Below are 21,165 nucleotides of genomic sequence, written 5' to 3'. Positions count from 1 at the left end.
GAGCCTGAAACCCGTCCAGTCCATCTGATCTACTCCAGATTTCACCCATCTGGCCTCTCTGGCTCATGCTGTAGCCGCCTTTGTATCTAAATGTGTGTTACCTGTATGTTTTGGCAAACAGGGATTTGCATTAATCTCTATGGCAGGGGTGGGAAACTCCAGGCCTCGAGGGCCGGTGTCCTGCAGGTTTTAGATCTCACCCTGGGTCAAAACACTTGAATCACATGATCAGTTTGTTACCAGGCCTCTGGAGAACTTCAAGACATGTTGAGGAGGTCATTTAGACATTTGAATCAGCTGTGTTGGATCAGGGATAGATCTAAAATCTGCAGGACACCGGCCCTCGAGGCCTGGAATTGCCCACCGCTGCTCTATGGGGTCGAAATGATGGTGTCAACATTTTCAAACAGTCATATTTCTTTTTTGTTTTTTTGTTCAACACCTCAAAGTTCACTATGTGATACATGAACCCATTTTAGGAGCAGTCATGAATTATGACTGTGGGGTTACATAATGTGGTAGATTTGATAAGTTACCAGCAGGGATCTAAATGCAGCGTCTAAATGTTCCAGGTTACCTCTCGGGGGATGATTTGACTGTTTTCACTTTGCTGAAAAATATCGTTTTGTTCAAGATTATCAAGAGTTTTGATACGTGAAAGCACGAGTGACAGCATTTTTAGGATAATCATAAACTTCCTGCACTTGTGCTGAGAAGATTGATATTTGAAAATTTAAAAAACATTAAATTTCTGTTATTAAACGCAGAGCATCATATCTTGATGTGGACTCGATGGCACCCACACTCCTCAACTGCTTTGGATGCGGTGTGATGCGGCCGTGACCCTTTGCTGTGGCCCATTCAGCACGAGAGCACATTAGGGTGAGTGTTTTCCTCCGATCGGGAACGAGCTGCTGCAGAAACATAAAGAACGTTGACTGTAGTGCAGAGAGAGAGCGAGGCAGGGATGTCGCAGACGGTCCATCAAAAGTCAGTTTAAGCAGCTTCTCGGGCTGACATCAATTTTTATAAATGTGCATTCCCGCGCTCCTTTTATCAAGCCACTGTGTTATATAAAGGCAGAATCTTTTCATCCAAAAAGGCATAAATGAATGCATTCTCTGAGAGCCGAATTGATTTGGTTGGTGTTAGCCTCGCAGTGATTACTGACTGGAGGTCTTAGTCTACCCTGCTTCTTATTTACCGCTACATTAGCGGCGAGGCGCCGCGTGCACCTCCACACACGCCTCACGGAAACACCACAGCGGGCCTTCAAATCAGTGTGAAATTACATCAGCACCATACTTTGAACTACATGTAAATGAAAATTGTCACAGTGCTGTTGGAAATGTCACCTGTCACCTCCATGTTTACCTTCTTGCAGTCTTGCTTGCAGGGCCTCACAGACGCTCTTGTGTATCCACTTGACTTGAACATTGTTTACCCGAACGAGAATGCAGACTGGAAGCAGCTGAATGTCACTAAGAGCGCCGTGACAGCTTGAGTGGTTTTTGAGGAGAGAAGACAATTCTTTCGTAAATACGATAGTGTTTTTGTTTAAGGATAGTGAGCCAACGGGAAACTGCAGATGCAGGGGAATTACTAAGGACGAAGGTTTTAAAGGTGCCTTTAAATGAAAAGTCAGTGCAATAAATTTTTCTGTTTAGTGTTATCAAAGAAGAATCTGTTGGTTTAAACAAATAAAAATAAACAGCTTTTATGATGGCTGTTTTGTCGCCATCTTGAGGCACCAAATTGCTTCGAAGACAACCGACTGAGCGCTCGCACACCTGCTCCACGTCTTTGAAGCAAGCAGTTCAAAGGAAATATGGCTGCGAGTTCACTGCACACAGTCACTTTGTCACTTTGGTTGTGCTGCTGTCTCCAGTCACTGTTTCTCCTTGTGTGACAGGAGTGTAAACCACCAGATGCTTGTGGTTTAAAATAGGGTGTTTAGCCCTGCAAAGGTGTCCCTGTGTATCACTTTACTGCATTTATTGAGCTGTTTTTTTGTGTAAATTTAACAAGTTTCAATTAAAGTTTAGCGCAGTTAAGTGGGTGGCAAATGGGCTTGCAGCCATTACCTTCTTATTTCCCTCCTTATCTCCTGGGACAAGTCAAATCTGTCCCAGCAGAGTAGACTCCCATTAAAGCTGCGTCCATACAGAAAGCTGTTTACTAGCACACAATCTCAAAAGTTCAGTCACAGCCAATCAGCTACGCAGCCACCAACCCTTCTCATCTCACGTTTCCCCTCCCGGCAGGCTCGACGCGGTGCCATTGCGGCAGTCTTTGGTATCATTTAGCTGCCTCTCCAGAGAGTCTGACGCAAACATTCGGGACTGCAGCAGGTGATGTGTCAGCATTTCTGAACAAGCACGTTGTGAGCTTACAGTATGCTTGTAATTGTGCAAACTGCTTCGCAGCTTGTGAAAGTAGCCCAATGTGTAGAGCTGTATTTAATATATACATATATGGACACAGGTGACAGTTTGAACGCAGGCTCCTCTGTCATAGTTTATTTCTGTATGAAACGGGACATCAGAGTAGCCCGCAGTCTTTATGCTTAGTAAAAATCTTTCTATGTATGTTTGAAAACCTGTCACGTCGTGTGAATCGTAACTTGAACTCTGAGCGGTTTGTTATGTTATTGTTGGCTGTTATTTGGCTGCATGTTTACGTGATGAGGCTACAGCAGTAATGACTCAACGTAACAATATCTCAAAGCGGATCAATCCAAAGTGAAACCATGCAGCGCCTCGCTGTGAGCTGCTGACAACAACTAACAGCATGTGTGTGTGTGTGCGACCAGAGGTAGATTTAAGCCTACTGTAACTGTTAGGAACAGATCAATAGCGTTATCACTCTCTCTGTCTCTCTCTCGCTGTCTCTGCTTACTCTCGCTCTCTCTCTTTCTATCTCTCTCGATCTTTCGCTCGCTCACAAACACACGCGTGGAGATAAAGCGCGCTGATCGATAACTCTATAGTGCTAACAGAACACTTCCAAAGCAGTTTAAAGGTTTATTGCACACACTCAACAACACAGCCATGACTCTAATATCGAGGATTTCCAACACATTCATTACACCTGAACTCATTTGAAAACTGTTCCATGAAAAATCAGCTTTAAGGATCTCTTTCACTGGAAACACATTAAAGATTCTGCTGCTACACTGTAGCCAAAGTTCCGGTTCGTACACCGATCAAAAGGCACCAAAACGGACATCTTTCCCCCGCTTGCTGGCATGAAACGAGCAGCGGGATTCTTTGAGTCTTTCATTTGCTTTTTGGTTCAGTCCTCTGATTTGCTGCTATTTTGCTGTTTAAGCTGCAGAACGCATCCAATAACTCATCTAACCAGAACAAATACAGCGATGATAAGGTGCTGTAATCAGTCAGTCATTGTCTTTCTCTATCCCCTCTTTCCTCTTTCTGCCCACCCTCCTTCCCTCCCTCCGCCGCCCCGCGCTTCACATCATCAGTCTCCCCTTTTTTCCTCTTGTGTCACCCCTCACCCCTCACCCCCACTCCCCCACCCCTCGGTTCGTATTGAGTTTGCATTCTGCTTCCAATAAACTCTCGTCAGGATAAATATGAGAGGAGTGAAAAACAAAAAACAACTAAAAGAAAAAACTAAACAGCGAGCAGGCGATAACGGAGCATCCATGGATGTGTGGGAGAAAACAAAGTGAAAGAAACACTCATGGCCATGAATGTACCCTCTCTCTCTCGCTCGCTCGCTCTCTCTCAGCAGCCATAAGAAAGTGTCGAAAGTATATTTTAATTCCCTCCTTCTCTTCCCCTGCTTTCTCCTTCTCTGTGCCATATGCTCAAAGCTCCATCTTGGGCTCATTTGCAGCGCTGCACACACACACACACACACACACACACACACACACACACACACACACACACACACCCACCAGCTCTATCAAAGCAGAGGAACAGCTGGCTTGCTCGATATGGATGACTACTCGCCTGTCAACTACTAGTTTCACATAGCATGCACACACACGCACACACACACGCACACACACACACACACACACACACACACGGAGACACATGCACATCATCATCAAGTACCGGTTCTGTTTGGAGAAGGTGAGCGAGAGATTCTGGTTTTGTCAGGACAATTAGCCAGTGTGAATATTCACCGAGATAATATTTAAGGAAATATTACAGGAGACTGGAATGTAATCAAAAATTGCAAACACGCACTCAGGCTCATGACATCAGAAGCAAAATGACAGTATGTGTCGCTGTTAACGGTCTCACACAGATGCTCATGAATAATTTTATGTGTCAAGTTAGGAGGGGTCTATTTTACTATATACTCTCCAGGACAAGTAGTGCTGCGGTATAGAATCATTAGAGTGATAACGTATTTTACAGTTAGCATCAGTATTTGTCTAATGCAGTGGTTCCCAAACTTTTTTTGCTGGGCCCCCCTTTGTTTTACAAGAAAAATACCCCCCCGCACACGCACAAACACATCCTCCAACCACACACACCCATATTTTGCTCCATTGCGGTTTATTTCACACCTCAAACATTTAGTGAACGATTAAGCAAATACAAGCAATCTGCAATAAATTACAGGTAGTAAGAAAATTAACTACTAACTCTTTTACGCTACGTCCACACCTACACGGGTATTTTTTGAAAACGCAGCTGTTTTGTCCACACATAAACGGCGTTTCGAATCGCCGAAAACTGAGATTTTTAAAAACTCCTTTTTTGGGTTTATGTGTGGACGAGGAATACAGAGTTTGTCACGCAACGTCAAAGGTATGTGCCTTTTTTCACGTCACGTTTTTTTTCGTCAGACACGTATTTATTTATTTTCTCTGCCTTCTGTGGCCCTAATGCTGCTGTATAGTCACCATGTTGCTGTGAATCACTGTTGTTCAATTAATCTTGTTGTCATTAAGACAACATAACGTTTGACTGTAATTTTAACACCATTATTAGAGCATCAGTGATATGTTTAAGGATATGCTGTAGTGACAAAGACCTTTCACCTGTTTTATTTGAGGCGCAGTTAAACAGCAAGAAATTCAAACTGGTAAGGAGGCTTACATAATTTTATATGACGTTAATATGTAGCAATACTTAGGTGTCCTAAGCATTTCTTTTATACAGCAGTTAAACTCCTTGAACTTGCTTAAAGTCCACACGGGGAAACAGTTGCTATTCGATCCTACATTTCACATGGATCCTCTTCAGGGAGGAAATTAGGAATACTGACACTTTTTTTCCACAAAACTGTTTTTTGTGTTGGTTTGTTATCTTGAACATAACCTGCTCCGGAGCAGGTTAGGTATTCAGAGTGAGTTACCATTTATCTCATCTTAGACTAATTCAGTGAAGACCATTTATTTCACATTGGTTTAATATAGATATGGAAAACACGTTCCAGTAATTCTTCTCTTACCTCTCCTGTGTGGTTGAGACTCAGCTTGGGCAGTTTATTCTTCGCATTTCCAGAGTTTCCTCCATAAGTCTGACTGCTGTTAAAACCCTCTGTGGCCACTAGAGGGGGTTTAAGTTGGGGAGAGTCACTAGGCGCCTGGTCTTGGCCATCCATTGGTCGAACATACGCCGTAGGCTTCTGCTGTACAGCTATCGGCTTCCCTGATAGGCTACCAGGTGGGAATGTAGGCGTGGTCAATCCAGATGTGGGCGTGGTTAGACCTGGAGTGGGTGTTGTCAGAACTGACGTGGAAGCCAGAGGGGAGGACGATGTACAGAGGTGGGAGCCTGTCTCACTTTCAAATGGGGAGGATTTAAAATATCCACCATTTTCTGCATTAGTGGAAGACTTAAAGTGGCCACCATCCATGGCAGTAGATCGAAAGTTGCCACCATCTGTAAAAAAAAAGAAGACAACAATCAAAAGTCAAGACTAACCAAAGAAACACCTGTTATAACACAGCGTTGCTTAACTCTCTGCTGGCAAAACTTAATGAAGGTTGAAATGCTGAACCTCTCCCAGATGGATGTAACCAATCACAATCAAAGCAAATGATGTGTTCAACGTGCTTCTGAAATCAAATGCAAGATGTGGTTATCATAGAATGCAGATGTCAATTTTCATGAATTCCCCAAAAAGGTGACAGAGTGTGTTTGTTGCTGAAATTATTCATTCAAATGATTCATCTGTGCTCAAGCAAATAACAAAGAAACAGATTAAAGAGACTTTTTACCAGATGACACCTGGAATTAAGGACTTTCTAAAAGGTGGGGTAGGTGTGATCCCACTTTCCTATTTAAGCCAAAGATGAAGCTAAACCTGGGATTGTATTAGCTGAGGTTAGCATAAAGGTTGTAGTGGGGGTGAGACAACTAGGCTGAATTTGAACAAAGTGTTTTAACAATTCTCAGCACTACTTTTACCAAATAATACAAACCCATTGGCCTGCTGGGCCTAAGTTAACCAACCATTAAAAAAAAATAAACTCTAATATTAGCTCGTGCATCTTTTTAGCCTACCCATTAGCCATTTTTTGCATGTAAAATCACAGCTTGAAACAAATGTAAATAAGCTAAAAAAGAGACTAAAGAATCAAGCAAATTTTGCCATTTGCATGTACGTGATGGCACCAATACTCCTAAACTACTTTGGATGCAATGTGAAGCGGCCGTGACCCTTTGCAGCCGCCCATTCAGCACAAGCACATATTAAGGTGAGTGTTTTCCTCCGAACGGGAACGAGCTGCTGCAGAAACATAAATATGTTAAATACATACGTTGACTATAGTGCAGAGAGAGAGCGAGGCAGGGATGTCGCAGACAGTCCATCAAAAGTCAGTTTAAGCAGCTGACATCAATTTTTATAAATGTGCATTCCCACGCTCCTTTTATCAACTAACTGTGACTTGTGTATAATTTCCACTAACTGAGCATCTAGCATTATAGCAGGTGGATACTTATCACTGCTAGAAACCCTGCTACACATGATATCATGTAGACATGCTAGCGTGTCTACATGATATTTTTCTTAGAGTACAGATGAGAAAGTTAAACAAACGTCTTCTTTTACAGCTTTTTTTTGCCGACTTACCGACGAGTGGGTGGGTTTTGGCTGGGTGGGATGAGTGCCTTCTAGAATGAAGAGGAAGAGGAAGATGATGAGAAGAAGAGGGCTTGAATCTTCTTTTAGACCAAGTTCATCTTTGAGTGAGCTGAACAGCTCGTCATGTCTTTGCTGCTCATCCAACAAAGACATTTTCCCTCTGCTGGTGGTAGCTCCTGCTGTCACCTGCCCCTGCCCATTCTGTCCTAACCCCACAACAAGGCCTGTCCCCTGGGTGCTCTGTCCGTGGCCTCCCCTTGACCAGTCCATGGAGCTCCGGGACTTTTTGGAGTTCTGATGTGAGATTGCTGTTGATGAGGATGTGGTTGAAGGGGGTGGTTGCATCGAAGCTGTAGAGGAAGAGGGTGTATTCCCTGTCTTCTTGTCCCCACCTGTCTCTGCTCCTCCTCCTCCACCTCCTGCTCCTCCACCTGCTCCTCCTCTCAGGGCTTCGTTAAAAAGCTGGGATGGCTCTATGGCGGGTCTTTCTGTCGCTGACGTGGTCGGGGCTTGCTGGAGGTTGCTGTTCGCTGTTATTCCTTTGGGGATTCCCACCAAGTGGCTCTGGTTGGAATGGCTGGTTAACAAGTCTTTCATTTCTTCATACGAGCCCAGCGTGTTCTGGACACGATTGGCCAATGCATCACCTTTATTAGTCTGAGAGGAGAGAAGGAAGACAAAAAAGACAAGGGGGAAGGGAGATACAGAAGAGTATTAATTAAGCCTCCCATTCTTCTTTTTTTACAGGTTTGATGAAAAGCCCTCTTTACTCATCTGGAAAAGAACAGTGAGAGATAGATAGGGTGACCACTGACCAGACATCAGGATGAGATGATTAATTAAATACATGCCACCCTTAAGAGGGTCCAGTCCAGGCTGGAGTAGTAAAATTAATGGGGCAGGAATCATTATTAGCCTGACCCCAGATTCTCAGGCATTAATGGCTTGGAGGACAGTGCACGTTTTACTGATATATGAAGGTAAAGCTCTTTAGCTTCTACCTGGTAACATGGAGATGTTCCTCAGAATAGCTCAGCAGTACCTTTGGTTTCAGTCATTGACAGATTCTTTAATAATCAAACTACACGATTTGATCATCTGGCATTTTAAAAAGGACACGGGTAATCAGCAGCGGTTTCAACGCTTCTATTTTAGGAACCGGATTCTTGCAAAACGTCAGGAAAGAGGAGCAGGGAAAAAGTGAAGGCCAGTAGATTTTTATCCTATCCATTGACATTTCCTTTTTCTACCAGAGTTACAAATTGTGTAGCAAATATTAATCATGAGTCAAGTCTGAATTATGCAAGATCTCCAGCCTATAATTTAACGTGTGACATTTCATCATGAGCTGCAGACGAATGATGAACAATGGAAACACTGAATGAGATCAATGTCGAGTGTGGCCCTGTAATTTTATTGTACAACAGTGTTGAGGTTTGCTCAACAGATTTTCCCAGGTAGTTGACAGCCTGCACTCGTCTAATCAGCCCTGTGCTAACATTAAAAGGTAGCGTCAAATAAATGTGAGGTTGAAACGTGAGAGTAAAAAAACAACCTTATTCTAATTTTTGAGCCAAGGTGAAACTGCTTTATTTGAAGAACTTAATGAATTTGTGAATAATGAATATGTAAGGTGAAGGTCATAGTACCAGTATTGGACGGCAAAACAAATATATAATTATGTATCTATATCTATATAATCCGTGTGAGGTTTCCTTATATCCTTTATTCTCCTCAGTAATGTCAGACTCTTGGCTACATGTTGTGTGGTTTTGTTTTTCCAATGCTAACAGCTTCAGTCAATAACCACATAATACTGTAATAACATGCAATGATCCATGGAGAGGTCTTATTGCTGAAGAGGGAATTGTAAGTGCTTGTGCGCATGCGTGTGCAAGTGTGTGTGCCACTTCACAACATTACAAATTAGTATAACACCACCCCAGTATTTGCTCTAATAGAGGGCCGTGTAAATACCATTTGATAATAATTGCTATATTGTGGTGCCCCCCTTTTTCTAATCATCACTGGTTTGACAATAGTTTATGAAGCAGGCAGAGCCAACTTTCTCCTTTTTATTCTGACCAGTCACACAAACATCAGGCTAAACTATTACTAACTAAAATCACCAACAACAAGAACAGGAAAAGTAAAAACCCAGTGAGGTCCATAATTATCTGGACAATGACATTTTTTGTAAAATTAAACTGTACATATATGATTGAAATGCAGACTGTTTGGGTTTGACAAAAGTATTGCATGGGCTGTTTAGGAATTATAGATATTTTTATACATTTTTGAGAGGCTTAAAAGTGGCTTAAAAATCCGATCATCCAACAAACTCTAAGAGGAGCCAAATCACGCTGGGCTTCTGGAAAATGAAGAAGGTCAGCATCATCAAAAGGCACTAAAGACCACAGGAGATAACTTTACCAAATATATCTAGGAACAGCCTCAAAGAGGTAGGTTTATCACTGTCAAAGGCAACAATGTAGACACACCGTCATAAATGGAAAGACAGACAGTTTACAACAAGGTGCAAACCGTTGGTGCAACACTCAAGACCAGATTAGACTTTTGTGAAAAATACATTTAAAGCAATTTCTGAAAAAAGTCTTTGGAAAGATGAAACTGATGCTAACTTGTAGCTTAATGATGGGACAAGAAAAGTATGGAGAAGGAAAGGAACGCTTCACAATCTGAAAGCGCCCCACATCATGTGTCAAACACAGTGGAGACCATGTTTTGTCATGGGCAGTATGTCTGCCAGAAGCTATACTCTCTGCTCAGATTCAGCCAAATTTCCTGATTGGACAAGCTTGGATCAGAAGTAAATATATGTGCTGTACTGGCCAGTTCACCAAAATACCAACAATGTGTAGCCCAGTGGGGCTGGTGCTCCGTGGGTAGGTAAAATGCTCATCGTTGAAAAGCTATTGGCAGAAAAGGGAAAAGAAAAACGTGACTTCCATCTTTCCAGATAACACAGGCTCTAAGCGAGCACATTTTAAGCATCTTTAAAGTCTAAGCTAACCAGCAACAAGAGTAGCTCATTTATGGTGGTTGCACATATTTTAACACTGTCCCTGGTGTCACACATGGTACACTCCTACAGCTCTACACAGGACCAATGAATAACCAGCACCCAACATCTTTACTGAACATCCTCTGCACCGGTTACACTAATATAGAGGTTAATAGAACTGATTCTTATGATTGTGTGTGTCACAAAAAACGTCACCGAACCTATGCGAGTGGAAGGACCATTTCATCTCTTCGTCACTTCACTGTATCCTTCAGTTTTAGACTCTAAAAAGCAGGGAAAACCATGGAAATACCGAAATTAAACAGGGCAAAGAATCAAGCCTTATTTACAAAAGATTCACGCAAAAAGGACAGAATTGCATTCAAATAATCTTAACAGATGTAATTTCTGTGTGCGCACACTCACACACTGGCACGCAAACACTACACACCGTGAAGTTAGCTGTGAATAAATTAGCCCATCTCTTCTCCATCTCGGGCTCATGAATAAAAGATCTGGTGGCTGAAGAGGAACAGAAAACACATTTACAGAGAGGCAAAATGGAAAACAGAGGAGAAAGAGAGGATGAATACCTATGTGCGTATGAATGTGTGTGTGTGTATGAATAGATCATCCCAAATAGCTGCTAACGGCATAACACTCTTTAACAGGATTAGAAGAGGGATTAGCTAATAGCTGACAGAGAGAATGAATACTGGAGAGAGGGAGAGAGAAAAGAGAGGCAGAGTGATGGACAAACAGGAGATACGCAGGTACAGGGAGAAACAGAGACCGGTGGTGGACAAAAAAAGTAAAATGAAGGCGAGTGGAGCCTGGAATTACTAAAGTTCTACAAATTGTATATGTGATGATCATAAAGTGATGATACCGATCTATAGGCTGCAGTTCAGCACATTCACACAGATGAAGTGCAGCAAGGTCGAGCTGGCGCTGGTTAAGCCAGTAGGAAGTAAAAGCCGGCATTGAAAAAATGAAATGTTTGTGTGTTAAATAAATCAGAAGAAAAAAGTAGCAAACTGTGGGAAAGCCATTTTCAACTTCAGCAGAGAGACGCAGACCTAAGACACACATGCTTAACATAACATCAGGGAAAATAGAAACAGGAGATGGGACACGGACATAACTAAGAAACAAATACAGAGGGCATGAAGGGCTGGGGAGAACACACATGACAAATGGGGAAGACATAGAATGAGACACAAGGGGAATTTAATAAACAATGAGCTATAACAGTGGGAACCTAGGCAATATAGAATAACCTCAAGGCTAACTCAATAAACTTAAGCCTAAATAATACAAAATAATATTTAAAATACAAGAAAACTCAAATGACCTGGATCATGACAAATATTATAGAAAAACAATATTTTATAAGAACTTAATACTTAAAATTGAATTCAAGAGTTTTTCTATGCTCGAGCATGAAGATGAAGGTTGGTCACTAGCTCAATTACAGGCTCAATTTGCTTAGGTAAGCCTAACCTGATTATGTTAATCAACAGTATCCTTTGCTCGCATTGGTTATCTCTTAGCTTGAAATTGAGAAAAGTTTAACTCACAACCCGCCCCGCTCCGTCACCTATTGTCAGTTGCAGTTTCATTGACTTTCTGTGGTCTCTGATTGATGCTTGTCGCTTACAGTGTGAATGCCCGTTTAGGAGTGAAAGAACGTCTCATTCATATCTATGTCAGCTACCATGCAGTGAATGTGCTGCGCCTCAGCCACTCACTGAACAGAGTGCCAACAATGGCACTGTTCTGGAGAGGGGCCACAGGCAGAAGCTGCATATTTAGCTTAAAGCTACAGATAAAAAAAGAAAGAAAGAAAAGCTACAGACACCAAGACATCTTGGAAAAGAGTCAAATTCAGGGATATCTCGTGCAGTATCTTGCACTGAAACTTCAAAGCCCATATTCTTGTGGGACCTTTAAAATGAAGAACTATATGGCTGATGAAATGTATGGTATCCGGTCGTTAAGTGATGACGTGAGGAATCCTACTTCCAGGCCTAAAGTAGTCTGCGTTTAATATGGCTTTTGTGTTGTTAACATGTTTAATGTTTTGTATTTTCTTCTATTTAATCTCAAAAAGCTCCTAAAACAGTCAGTGATCACTGTTGACCTCCCTCGGCTTTTATTACCGCTAATCATTTATTTAAGCTCAGTTTTTAAAACCTTAGGCTGTAACTACAGCCCAACCCATGCAGCAGTATATGAATGACTAACCTCGTATTGTGGATGGATTATCTCAGTTGTTCTCTTGGCTGAAGTTTGGTCCTTTTACAGCATCCTGCCATGCGATTACATTTGTTCCTGACCACTGAGAACACTCACGTTAACTTTTATCGAGTGGAAAAAAAGTTAGCTTGTTTATATTATGCTAACATAGCTGTGTCGCTAGCGGTCACGTAGCACATCATTATATACCAGCTAGCCAAACTTCAGTAACCCTACAAACGTCACTGCTGTTTAGTTTTCTTTGTTTCCAAAACCCCGCAGTTAGGACATGCTATATTGTATTTAGATAGAAGCTAGCGAGCTAACTTCCTGCTAACTCCGTTAAATGTCATAAATTCCGTTTTCATAGATGCCTGGATGTTAAACTCAATTGTTACACCTGGTAGAGCAGAACGCTGATCATTTTATTAAAGATGAAAGACTTTAGACAGTTTTTCAACTCTCAGTAATGCCACAGTGATTGTTTGATATATGGACCTGCAGCGAGTTTAGGCCCAGACACGGTTAGTGACGTCAGCCTTAACGACTCTTCTTCTACAGTTTAAATCTACCAAATCTAAAACAAAAACATTTCAGATTAAACAGGCTTCCTTTTATCAGGCCGCAAAATTAAAAGTACCTGCAAAAATACAAGCAGGAAGCAGAGCAAGCAAATGCACTGATTAAATTAATCAAATCACGACACTTTTAACTACTTATTGCAGACAGCAAGGCGGTGTCTAAAATTTCCGCCTTCCTTCCCACAGACCAGCCCGCACTGATCTTTGCACTCTCCCCACACATGAATCTTGACCTCACCTCAGCACCATTAATTAGCTGGAAACAATTAGTTGGAGTGTGAAGGACAGTAGGATTGGGATTCATTATCAGAACAACCTCTCATTTGCTTTGCACTGGCCCCGAACCGCGAGCGGCATCTTAGTGAGAAGACCTTGTGTCCTCTGAGTTCAGACGCAGCAGCGCTTAAACACGTTCTGTCAGGATTCAAAGCCAGTCTGTCCCAAGGTCGATACACTTGGGAGCATAACCAAGTGTTGAAGTGCTTGGTGGTAGCAAATGAGAGTTAACAAACCAAAATCAATTTTATACACAGGGGCATTCGAGTGGCCGTGGACTTCATGCGTGGCTGCTTCACTTTCTGCTAAAAAACCCCCAAAAATCCCTGAAGCGCCTCAGAAGATCAGGACCTTATACACAAGGGCGTTAAACTTCATTCCACTGGAGAACAGCGTGGTTATACTAAAAATGAATGGTACAAAACATCTTTGGATAATTGCTGATTAGCTGTATCAATTCCTTTCAACTGATTGTTTCATATGACGCTAAATCACAGAGCAGTGCTGCTGCTGTAGAGGGGAGTCGCCCGTCCTCATGATTAAGATGTCATAAATTCACTCCATGCCCAAATGAATTTCTGGTGTCCAGTACATCCACTTCTCCTTCCATGGAGATCAATCAAAAACTTAACAGCGAAGTATTAAAACTGTCTCCGGAACAGCAATGAGGGAGCACTCGGCGCGAAGTCTCAGCTCAACCACAGCTCAGCCACAGCCGCAGCTCAGAGCCTTGCGTTAGTTTTGTTTTTCAGTCTACAAATCTGAACGAATTGCCTTTTAATTTACAATTGAGAAAGTCAGAAGTGTTAATGTTTTCTCACATTTTTTTCACACTTTAGAATAAGTGACACGCAGAGCTGGAGCTCACACGTGCCTAGCTACTGCAGGAGCCATGCTAATGTCTCATTTAGCAACACCTGTACAGAGAAACCTTTACAGTTTAAAAATGTTTATTACAGAAATTGTCATCCCCGTTGGACAACATCTCCCACCCCATGCAGGAGACTCTGACAGCACTGAGCAGCTCCTTCAGTGGCTGCGGCCGCCACGGTGTGGGACGGAGAGACTCCGCAGGTCTTTCTATGGTGGCCCTGAGAGTCCAAATGGACTGCAATTTAAGAAAACACCAGCAATAAGAAAAACGCTACAAAATCATGCAAAACACAACGGGAATAGGAAGAACGAAAACAGAAATAGGAAAAAATTGATTTACAAATGCACAAGTGTTTCTGGGGAGACAATAACGCGACAGACCAGTTGCAGGAACCAATATGCTAAGAATTACGCTGGGAGACACGTGAAATAAGTGGAGGATCTATCAGTTTTGTGAGGAAAGAAAAGATGAGAGGTAAGTGTGTTAGCCTAACTATTAGCCTAAATCTGTCATCAGTATTATATGAATCATGAGATTAAAACACACTTACCTAGCAGGTTTTGGTTCCTGCAACTGGTCTGTCGGGTTATTGTCTCCCCAGAAACACTTCCCTTGTGCTTTTACCAGTTTTTTACTATTTCTGTTTTCCCTATTTCCGTTGTGCTTCGTGTGCTTTTCCAGCGTTTTTCTTATTCCTGGTGTTTTCTTAAGTTGCAGTCTGTTTGGCCTCTCAGGGCCACCGTATCTTTCCTTCCTGCTGCTGTCAGACTTCACAACAAAGACTTTGCAGCTGACCAAACATACACAAGTGCAATTATCGTTTTCTGACAACATTGCATTTTATTATGTTGTATATAGTATTTTATTCTATTCCTTTGTTTACAGTATCTGATACTTATTATTTTATTCTATTCCAGTGTTTTTTCTTAATTTTTGCTACTGTAACGTTGCACTCTCCACTTTCTGCTGTAACAAAACAAATTTCACATGTGTGGGACTAATAAAGGTTATCTTTAAATACACTTCCTATGGAAAAGTGTTACTTGCATTAAAAAAAACCCTGAAATTTCTCTCATTTAACATGAAAAACTGTGTTTAACAACAGAAATGACCTTAAATACAGACACTGTTTTCTGTGTTTCTCTGTGACCAGACTTCCCAACACCCTGTCACCCAACACAGAGAAAAATTCAACAGTGAACCAAACTGTTGAGCTTTGTGTGTGATTCTAAAATGGTTAAAATAACATCCCAAAAAGCATAAATGAGTAATTATCTACTTGTTAACCATCAGTTAACCTTACTTTATAGGGTTCTCCAAACAGGTTGAATCCAGTAGAGAACAAGTCCTCATCCTGTTGGACCTCCTGGTTCCTCCTCTCCCACTCCCTCCTCTTCAGAGCGCTGCGCTCTGACTCCAGATGACTGGAAAGGCACAAAGAGAAAAGCTAGTTAGCGTGGCCTGCCACAGTGGTTTTTAATGAGTATTGCTTACAAGTAGTATTTGGAGCTGCAAAGAGCATTGGCTGAAATTCTTTATTTTGAACAGACTAGCGGGGAAGCTGGTAAAGGAAAATAGCAGGCTAAGTCATGTGATTATATCGTGTGAAAATGACTCAAGTTCCAGATAAACGAGGAGGAAAATAAAAAACCTAAACCCTGACATGAGTCTTGAGGTAAGAGTAAAAATGTAACATTCAGAATTGTAAGAAAAAGGTTTTCAAAACTCAGTTTCCCAAGTCGACATGGGAAACGCAGTTTATGATTTACCTAACTATGAACACATAGCTGTTGTGGATGAAATGTTTGTACTGGCAGTTTTAAAACTGAGGAGTGTGTTCATTGCCTCTTTGAGCAGCTGACGGGGTTTAAATTGTTATTTTTACTTAACTTCTGAATGAATTCCAGGAGTCTTTGAGTCGCTTTGCAAACTCTAAAATCTAACAAACCTGACTCACCTGCACCGTTTGGTTCAAAAGGAAAACATCTGATCAGCCGAGGTTATATATGCCAGAACTGTTGTGTGGCAGGTCTAGCATATTCTTTCTCTTCTTTTAAGTCCGTATTTATATATCTACATATTTACTGCAAAACTTTGAAATCTGAATGAACTACACTACAAACTCCAGTAGTGTGGGGCTAGGAGGGAATCCTACAACCTGCTTGCCTACCTACACTTACATTATATATATTCTAAACAAGCGTGACAATATAGGAAAGTTAGACTAACGTAACATTAACTGGATGGCACTGAAGGGGCAGTCAGAGATGGTTCAGGGAAAATCAGACAAATCTATTAGAAAAATAAATCATATCTAAAAGTGGTTTAAAATTCATTAGGATTCATGGCTGCTTTGTGACAACTTGAAACAAATGATTATCATGTTTTTATCTAAGTTTCCAAAGTAAAGCAGTGAAGGAAGATGGTGCGCGCAATTTGTTGCTTTGCTTATATGTTCATACTGCATGTCAGTGATAATTACAATGATGCTTTGAGGAGGACAGGCCTGTTTTTCCAATTAAAAAAACGATTCAGCCACCCCATCCACCCACCTTTAGCCAAACCCCTGCTGGACATGTTACTCTACATGCATGAATGCTCACTAAGAAATTATGTCATCCTAAAACTACGCGTTGTTTTTTTAAATAGATAAAATAAAGACATAATTAGGTGCTGGAAGATACATTTGCCAACTTTGGACAGAGCTAAATGTTCCCCCGACTGTCCAGCTGATGCTATGCTAATCCAATTACCTCCAGCAGCCTCCAGCTTAATACTTTCAAAGAAATCAAACAGTATTTCCAAAAACATTTAACTCCTCCTTTGTACAGCCTGTGTCATCTTTGTGAAAAGCTTTAGGGACGACTGAGTCAACAACAATAAATAATACAATTAAATGAAATTCCGAGTGACGATCATTATATACAGACATAAGACGTAACACACACACACAGAGACACTCACAAATAATGAAGGCATGAGCAATAAATAGTCTGCTCCCTCCTCAGTATCAACCCTTTTTTTCAGATTTCTATTTCCAGTGAGTTTAATGCTGTGATGTAACATATGCTTTTAGCTGGCTAGTTTCATTCATGAGTGCATTCATTTTTAACACAGGTGAGCCCAGTGGGGATTGTGCTCCTAATCCAGGCAGTGTTTACGACACGCTATACCCACTGAAGCACTTGAAAGGATGGATACATTTATTTCCTGCTACGGCATCTTTGGATGGCTCCCAATCAAATCAGCTTTTAATCTTCAAACGTTCCCACAGAACGTACGATTGCTGGATTCGTGTGATTTAAAGTATGAAAACATTTAAAAAAGGAGACAGCTGACTGTAAACAGGGACAGAAATGATTAGAATCAAAGGGGTTTGGTCTGTAGGGAGCAAAGGGGGCGGCGGTGAACCTCAGGTTTTTGGGACATTTGCGTTGCGTAACCATGTATTTTTAGAAAAAAATCTTTTACTGCACAGTTCCCAATTCACTCTGCCCTCCTGAACTTTCTTTAGTCACCAGCCCCCACTGAGGATTCTACAAGCTGGCAGCCAAACTGGAATCCCAGAGGCACAAAGTAATGTGTGAGAGTGTTTGTGAATACATGTTATGCATAAGCTCGTGGCCTGCTGACCCAGGAAAGGGCATCCTGTTTTACCACATCCACTGCAGAGAGATGAGACAGGCTGGCTAATTAGTGATCAACACAATTAAAAGAGACTTTCCTCTTTTTTTTTTCACTACCAGGCCTTGCCTTCAACATTTTCATCTATCAGCAAGATGTGAGTGGGAGGGAGAAAGAGCAGAGAGGCAATGAGAGGAAAGAGAAAGGGAGAAAAAAAATCGGAGACCCAGGGGAGAGAAAAAGACCCAGTTTCAGGGCAACAGACAGTTTCTTTTAAAAGGAAAGAAAATAAGAGAATGATGAAAGACAGAGTGGAGGGATGGGGAGAGGAAGGTAAGATAGGAAGAAGGGAGGAGCAAAAAGGAAGCTAGAGCAGTGGGAATTTCAGATGAAATGACTGACAGGTTAGGTAGGGGTGTGTGTGAGTGGATTGGGGGATGCAGCGACAGAAATGTACGTAGATGTGATCATTGTGTGAGCTAGCACTGCTGGTTGACATGTACGTTGTCTGTCAGCGCAGAGAGATAACTGACAGAGCTGTCACGACCACAAACACACACGTATGGAGAACGCACACAGAAGCACACAGCCCCCACGTGACAGATCGCTGTCTCCGTCTGTCACACACCAGACAGGTGTGTGACAGGGAATCGGGTCAGACGAGGTAATTAACACATCCAGGATTTATTTCCCAGCATGTGGCAGGGCTACAGAGCTACCTGTCACATACGGGTTAGCCGAGGCTTTTATGGCTCACACCTTCCTTCCTTCTTACAGGCCGGTTGCACGAGAGGTCAAAATCCCCCATCTTTCCTTCAAGTACAGCTCAAATGCAATTTTTCCAAATATGTTTTCTGTCATATTAAGAAGTTCTGATCAAGGTGATACATGTTCGACTGTTATTTTTCTAACAAATTTGTTTTCGTGAGTCATTTGTAGCTAGCATGTGTCACCTCTAAAGTAGGCTTGTTGCCAAGGCACCTGTGGATGTTTTGGGGAATTAGATGTAAAAGCTTTGAATCACTGTTTGCTAAATAGAAAATGTTCTCAAGTAAACTGTGCTAGACAATATTCACATCAACAGGGGAGACCTTCGTTTTTTTCTCGAGTAAGTCTGTGCATTCAAGTATTTAGTTATTTAGTAAGTTAATGTTACAGCTAGCAAGCTGAGAGGCATCGATCTGAGTTACAAAGTATAGAGAAGAATAAAAATTACGTGTGCTCTGCAGTCCAAAGGCTTTAAAACATCAGACATGTAAAATCTGTGCAAATATTTAATTCCAAATATTGTAGCCATTCACACCAGCCACATAATTTTGCTCGTGTGAATTTGCAGTCTCTTAAGCTTTGGACCGAGACATCTCCTGATGTTGACTTCACTTTTTTCACAATACATTGAGGCTGAAATATCCACAAAAACGAGTTTCAGTGTGTATATATAATTTACACAGGAAGTTCGGATCCAGAGAATTTGAAATTTTCTTTTGCTTTTTCACAAAACACTCAGTGTATATGGGGCTTGAGCAAGACATGGATAAGTAAGATAAAAAGGAAAGAAAAACTGCCAGAAGAATCTATAGTGACAACTATTCTATTCAATTCAATGCAATTTTATTTATATAGCGCCAAATCACAACAACACTTGCCTATATTGTAAAGTAGATCGTACAATAATAGATACAGAGAAAAACCCAACAATCATATGACCCCCTATGAGCAAGCACTTTGGCAACAGTGGGAAGGAAAAACTCCCTTTTAACAGGAAGAAACCTCTGGCAGAACCAGGCTCAGGGAGGGGCGGGGCCATCTGCTGTGATTGGTTGGGGTGAGAGAAGGAAGACAGGATAAAGACATGCTGTGGAAGAGAGACAGAAGCTGTGTCCAAATTCATGGGCTGCATCCTCCTGAGGACGCATTTGTAGACCGATTACATCACAGCGACGCACCAAAGGCTGTCCAAATTCGTAGACTCCTCTGAATGCAGCTGACAAATGCATCCTCCTTTTCCCCAAATTTGAAGGATGGGTCAGGTGTGTCCTTCGTGGCCTACCATATCCCAGAATTCAAACTCCAGTTTCCAACAATGGTGGCCGCTACTTTTAAGTTTTAAAATTACTCTTATTAATCTTTCTGGGTCACAAAATAAACTTTTAACATATTTTCAGGCGAGAATGTGGGTGTGTAAACTTCAAATATCTGCTCGGTTTATCAAGATATCGCATATTTGCAAAAGTGCTTTGACGTTTTCGGAGACGTCTGTTACCCCCCAGCTCGATAGCTAGCCGAGAGCTCGAGGGTTACTGAAGCCGCCGAGAACGGCACAACTCCCGGCACATCATTTTCAGATCACTGCAGAGTTTCGCTACTCAGGTTAAACGTAATATATAAGTCACTTAAGACAACCTAAAAATTTTATATTTTGTCTTTTTTTCGGTGTTTTATTTGTTCGTGAGTAAATCAGTTTGGCTGAGATTAAAGTTATTAGATTAGATTACATTAAATAAAACTTTATTAATCCCCCGAGTGGGTTCCTCCTTGGTTTTTACACAGCTGAATAAACGTCAAACAGAAAAAACTGATTAAACAGAAGTGTGAGATGGTCGAGAATTTACGCCAGTGTCCTGTTATATTTTAGATAGCAAGGAGCAGACGGACGAGTTTATTAAACTCCACCGAGACAGCGGTGACGCTAATCAGAAGGTTAGACCGTCCAATTTCCCCAGCCGTTTACTTCTGGCCTACCCAACCTTCTGAGGACCCGGCCTTCGCGGTCTACATGGGCCGGGTCCTCAGGAGGATGCAGCCCATGAATTTGGGCACAGCTAGAGATTAATAACAGATATGTTTCAATGCAGAGAGGTCTATTAACTTTCCGTGTGGAAATGCATTTTGTGCTAGCTAATAATCGTCCAAATAAAATGAATCCAACTTGCACATAAAAACATTTATTCTTGAAAATTGGCTGTGATGATGTTTTCATAAATACGCCCAAAACGGTTTTATCCACACACTTTTATATTTACTCTAATTTAAGCTGCTGAAAATTCAAATAGATTTTTTTGTGCATCTTCGCGCTCGCTTTTTGACCGTTTCAGAACACTGTTGTCAGTGCTCTGTTGTTGCTGTTGTCTGCACTTTAGATGAATAACAGTCAACTACAGACTTTTCAAAAAATTAAAGGAAGACTGGAAGAAAGAAAGATGGATGATGGACGTAGAGATTGATTGGATTGGTGGGGATTACTAGTGGTGGAGATATCAGCAGTGGGCATACTGTCGATGTTGATATTTTCTGTGAATGAAAATGTAGTGACGCCAGCTTTCTTTCCAAACACTCCCGATTCCCTTGCGTGAGTGTGTGTGTGTGTGTGCGCGCATGTGTCCTGAAGTAATGCTGATAGTCAGAGTAAGCTCTGGGAATTTAATCTCAGCAGAGCTATGCTGTTCTCCCCTGATAACTGAACATAC

At 41.6% G+C, this 21,165-nt stretch overlaps 1 protein-coding gene across 1 annotated transcript in view; it reads right to left on the bottom strand.

Annotated features, from left to right (window-relative positions):
- aff2 (AF4/FMR2 family, member 2) overlaps nucleotides 1-21,165 on the bottom strand; it is a 193,499-nt gene that overhangs the window by 120,539 nt on the left and 51,795 nt on the right. Inside the window, 5 exon segments of the mRNA XM_085173062.1 lie at nucleotides 5,440-5,873; nucleotides 7,069-7,115; nucleotides 7,117-7,145; nucleotides 7,147-7,737; nucleotides 15,378-15,498. Of these exon segments, the coding sequence (XP_085029188.1) occupies nucleotides 5,440-5,873; nucleotides 7,069-7,115; nucleotides 7,117-7,145; nucleotides 7,147-7,737; nucleotides 15,378-15,498 (1,222 nt within the window).

The sequence above is a fragment of the Neolamprologus multifasciatus genome, chromosome 2, assembly GCF_963576455.1.
Source record: "Neolamprologus multifasciatus chromosome 2, fNeoMul1.2, whole genome shotgun sequence".
Lineage (NCBI taxonomy): Eukaryota > Metazoa > Chordata > Actinopteri > Cichliformes > Cichlidae > Neolamprologus > Neolamprologus multifasciatus.
Note: the sequence above shows the minus strand (reverse complement) of the source record. Positions and strands in the feature narration are given on the sequence as shown.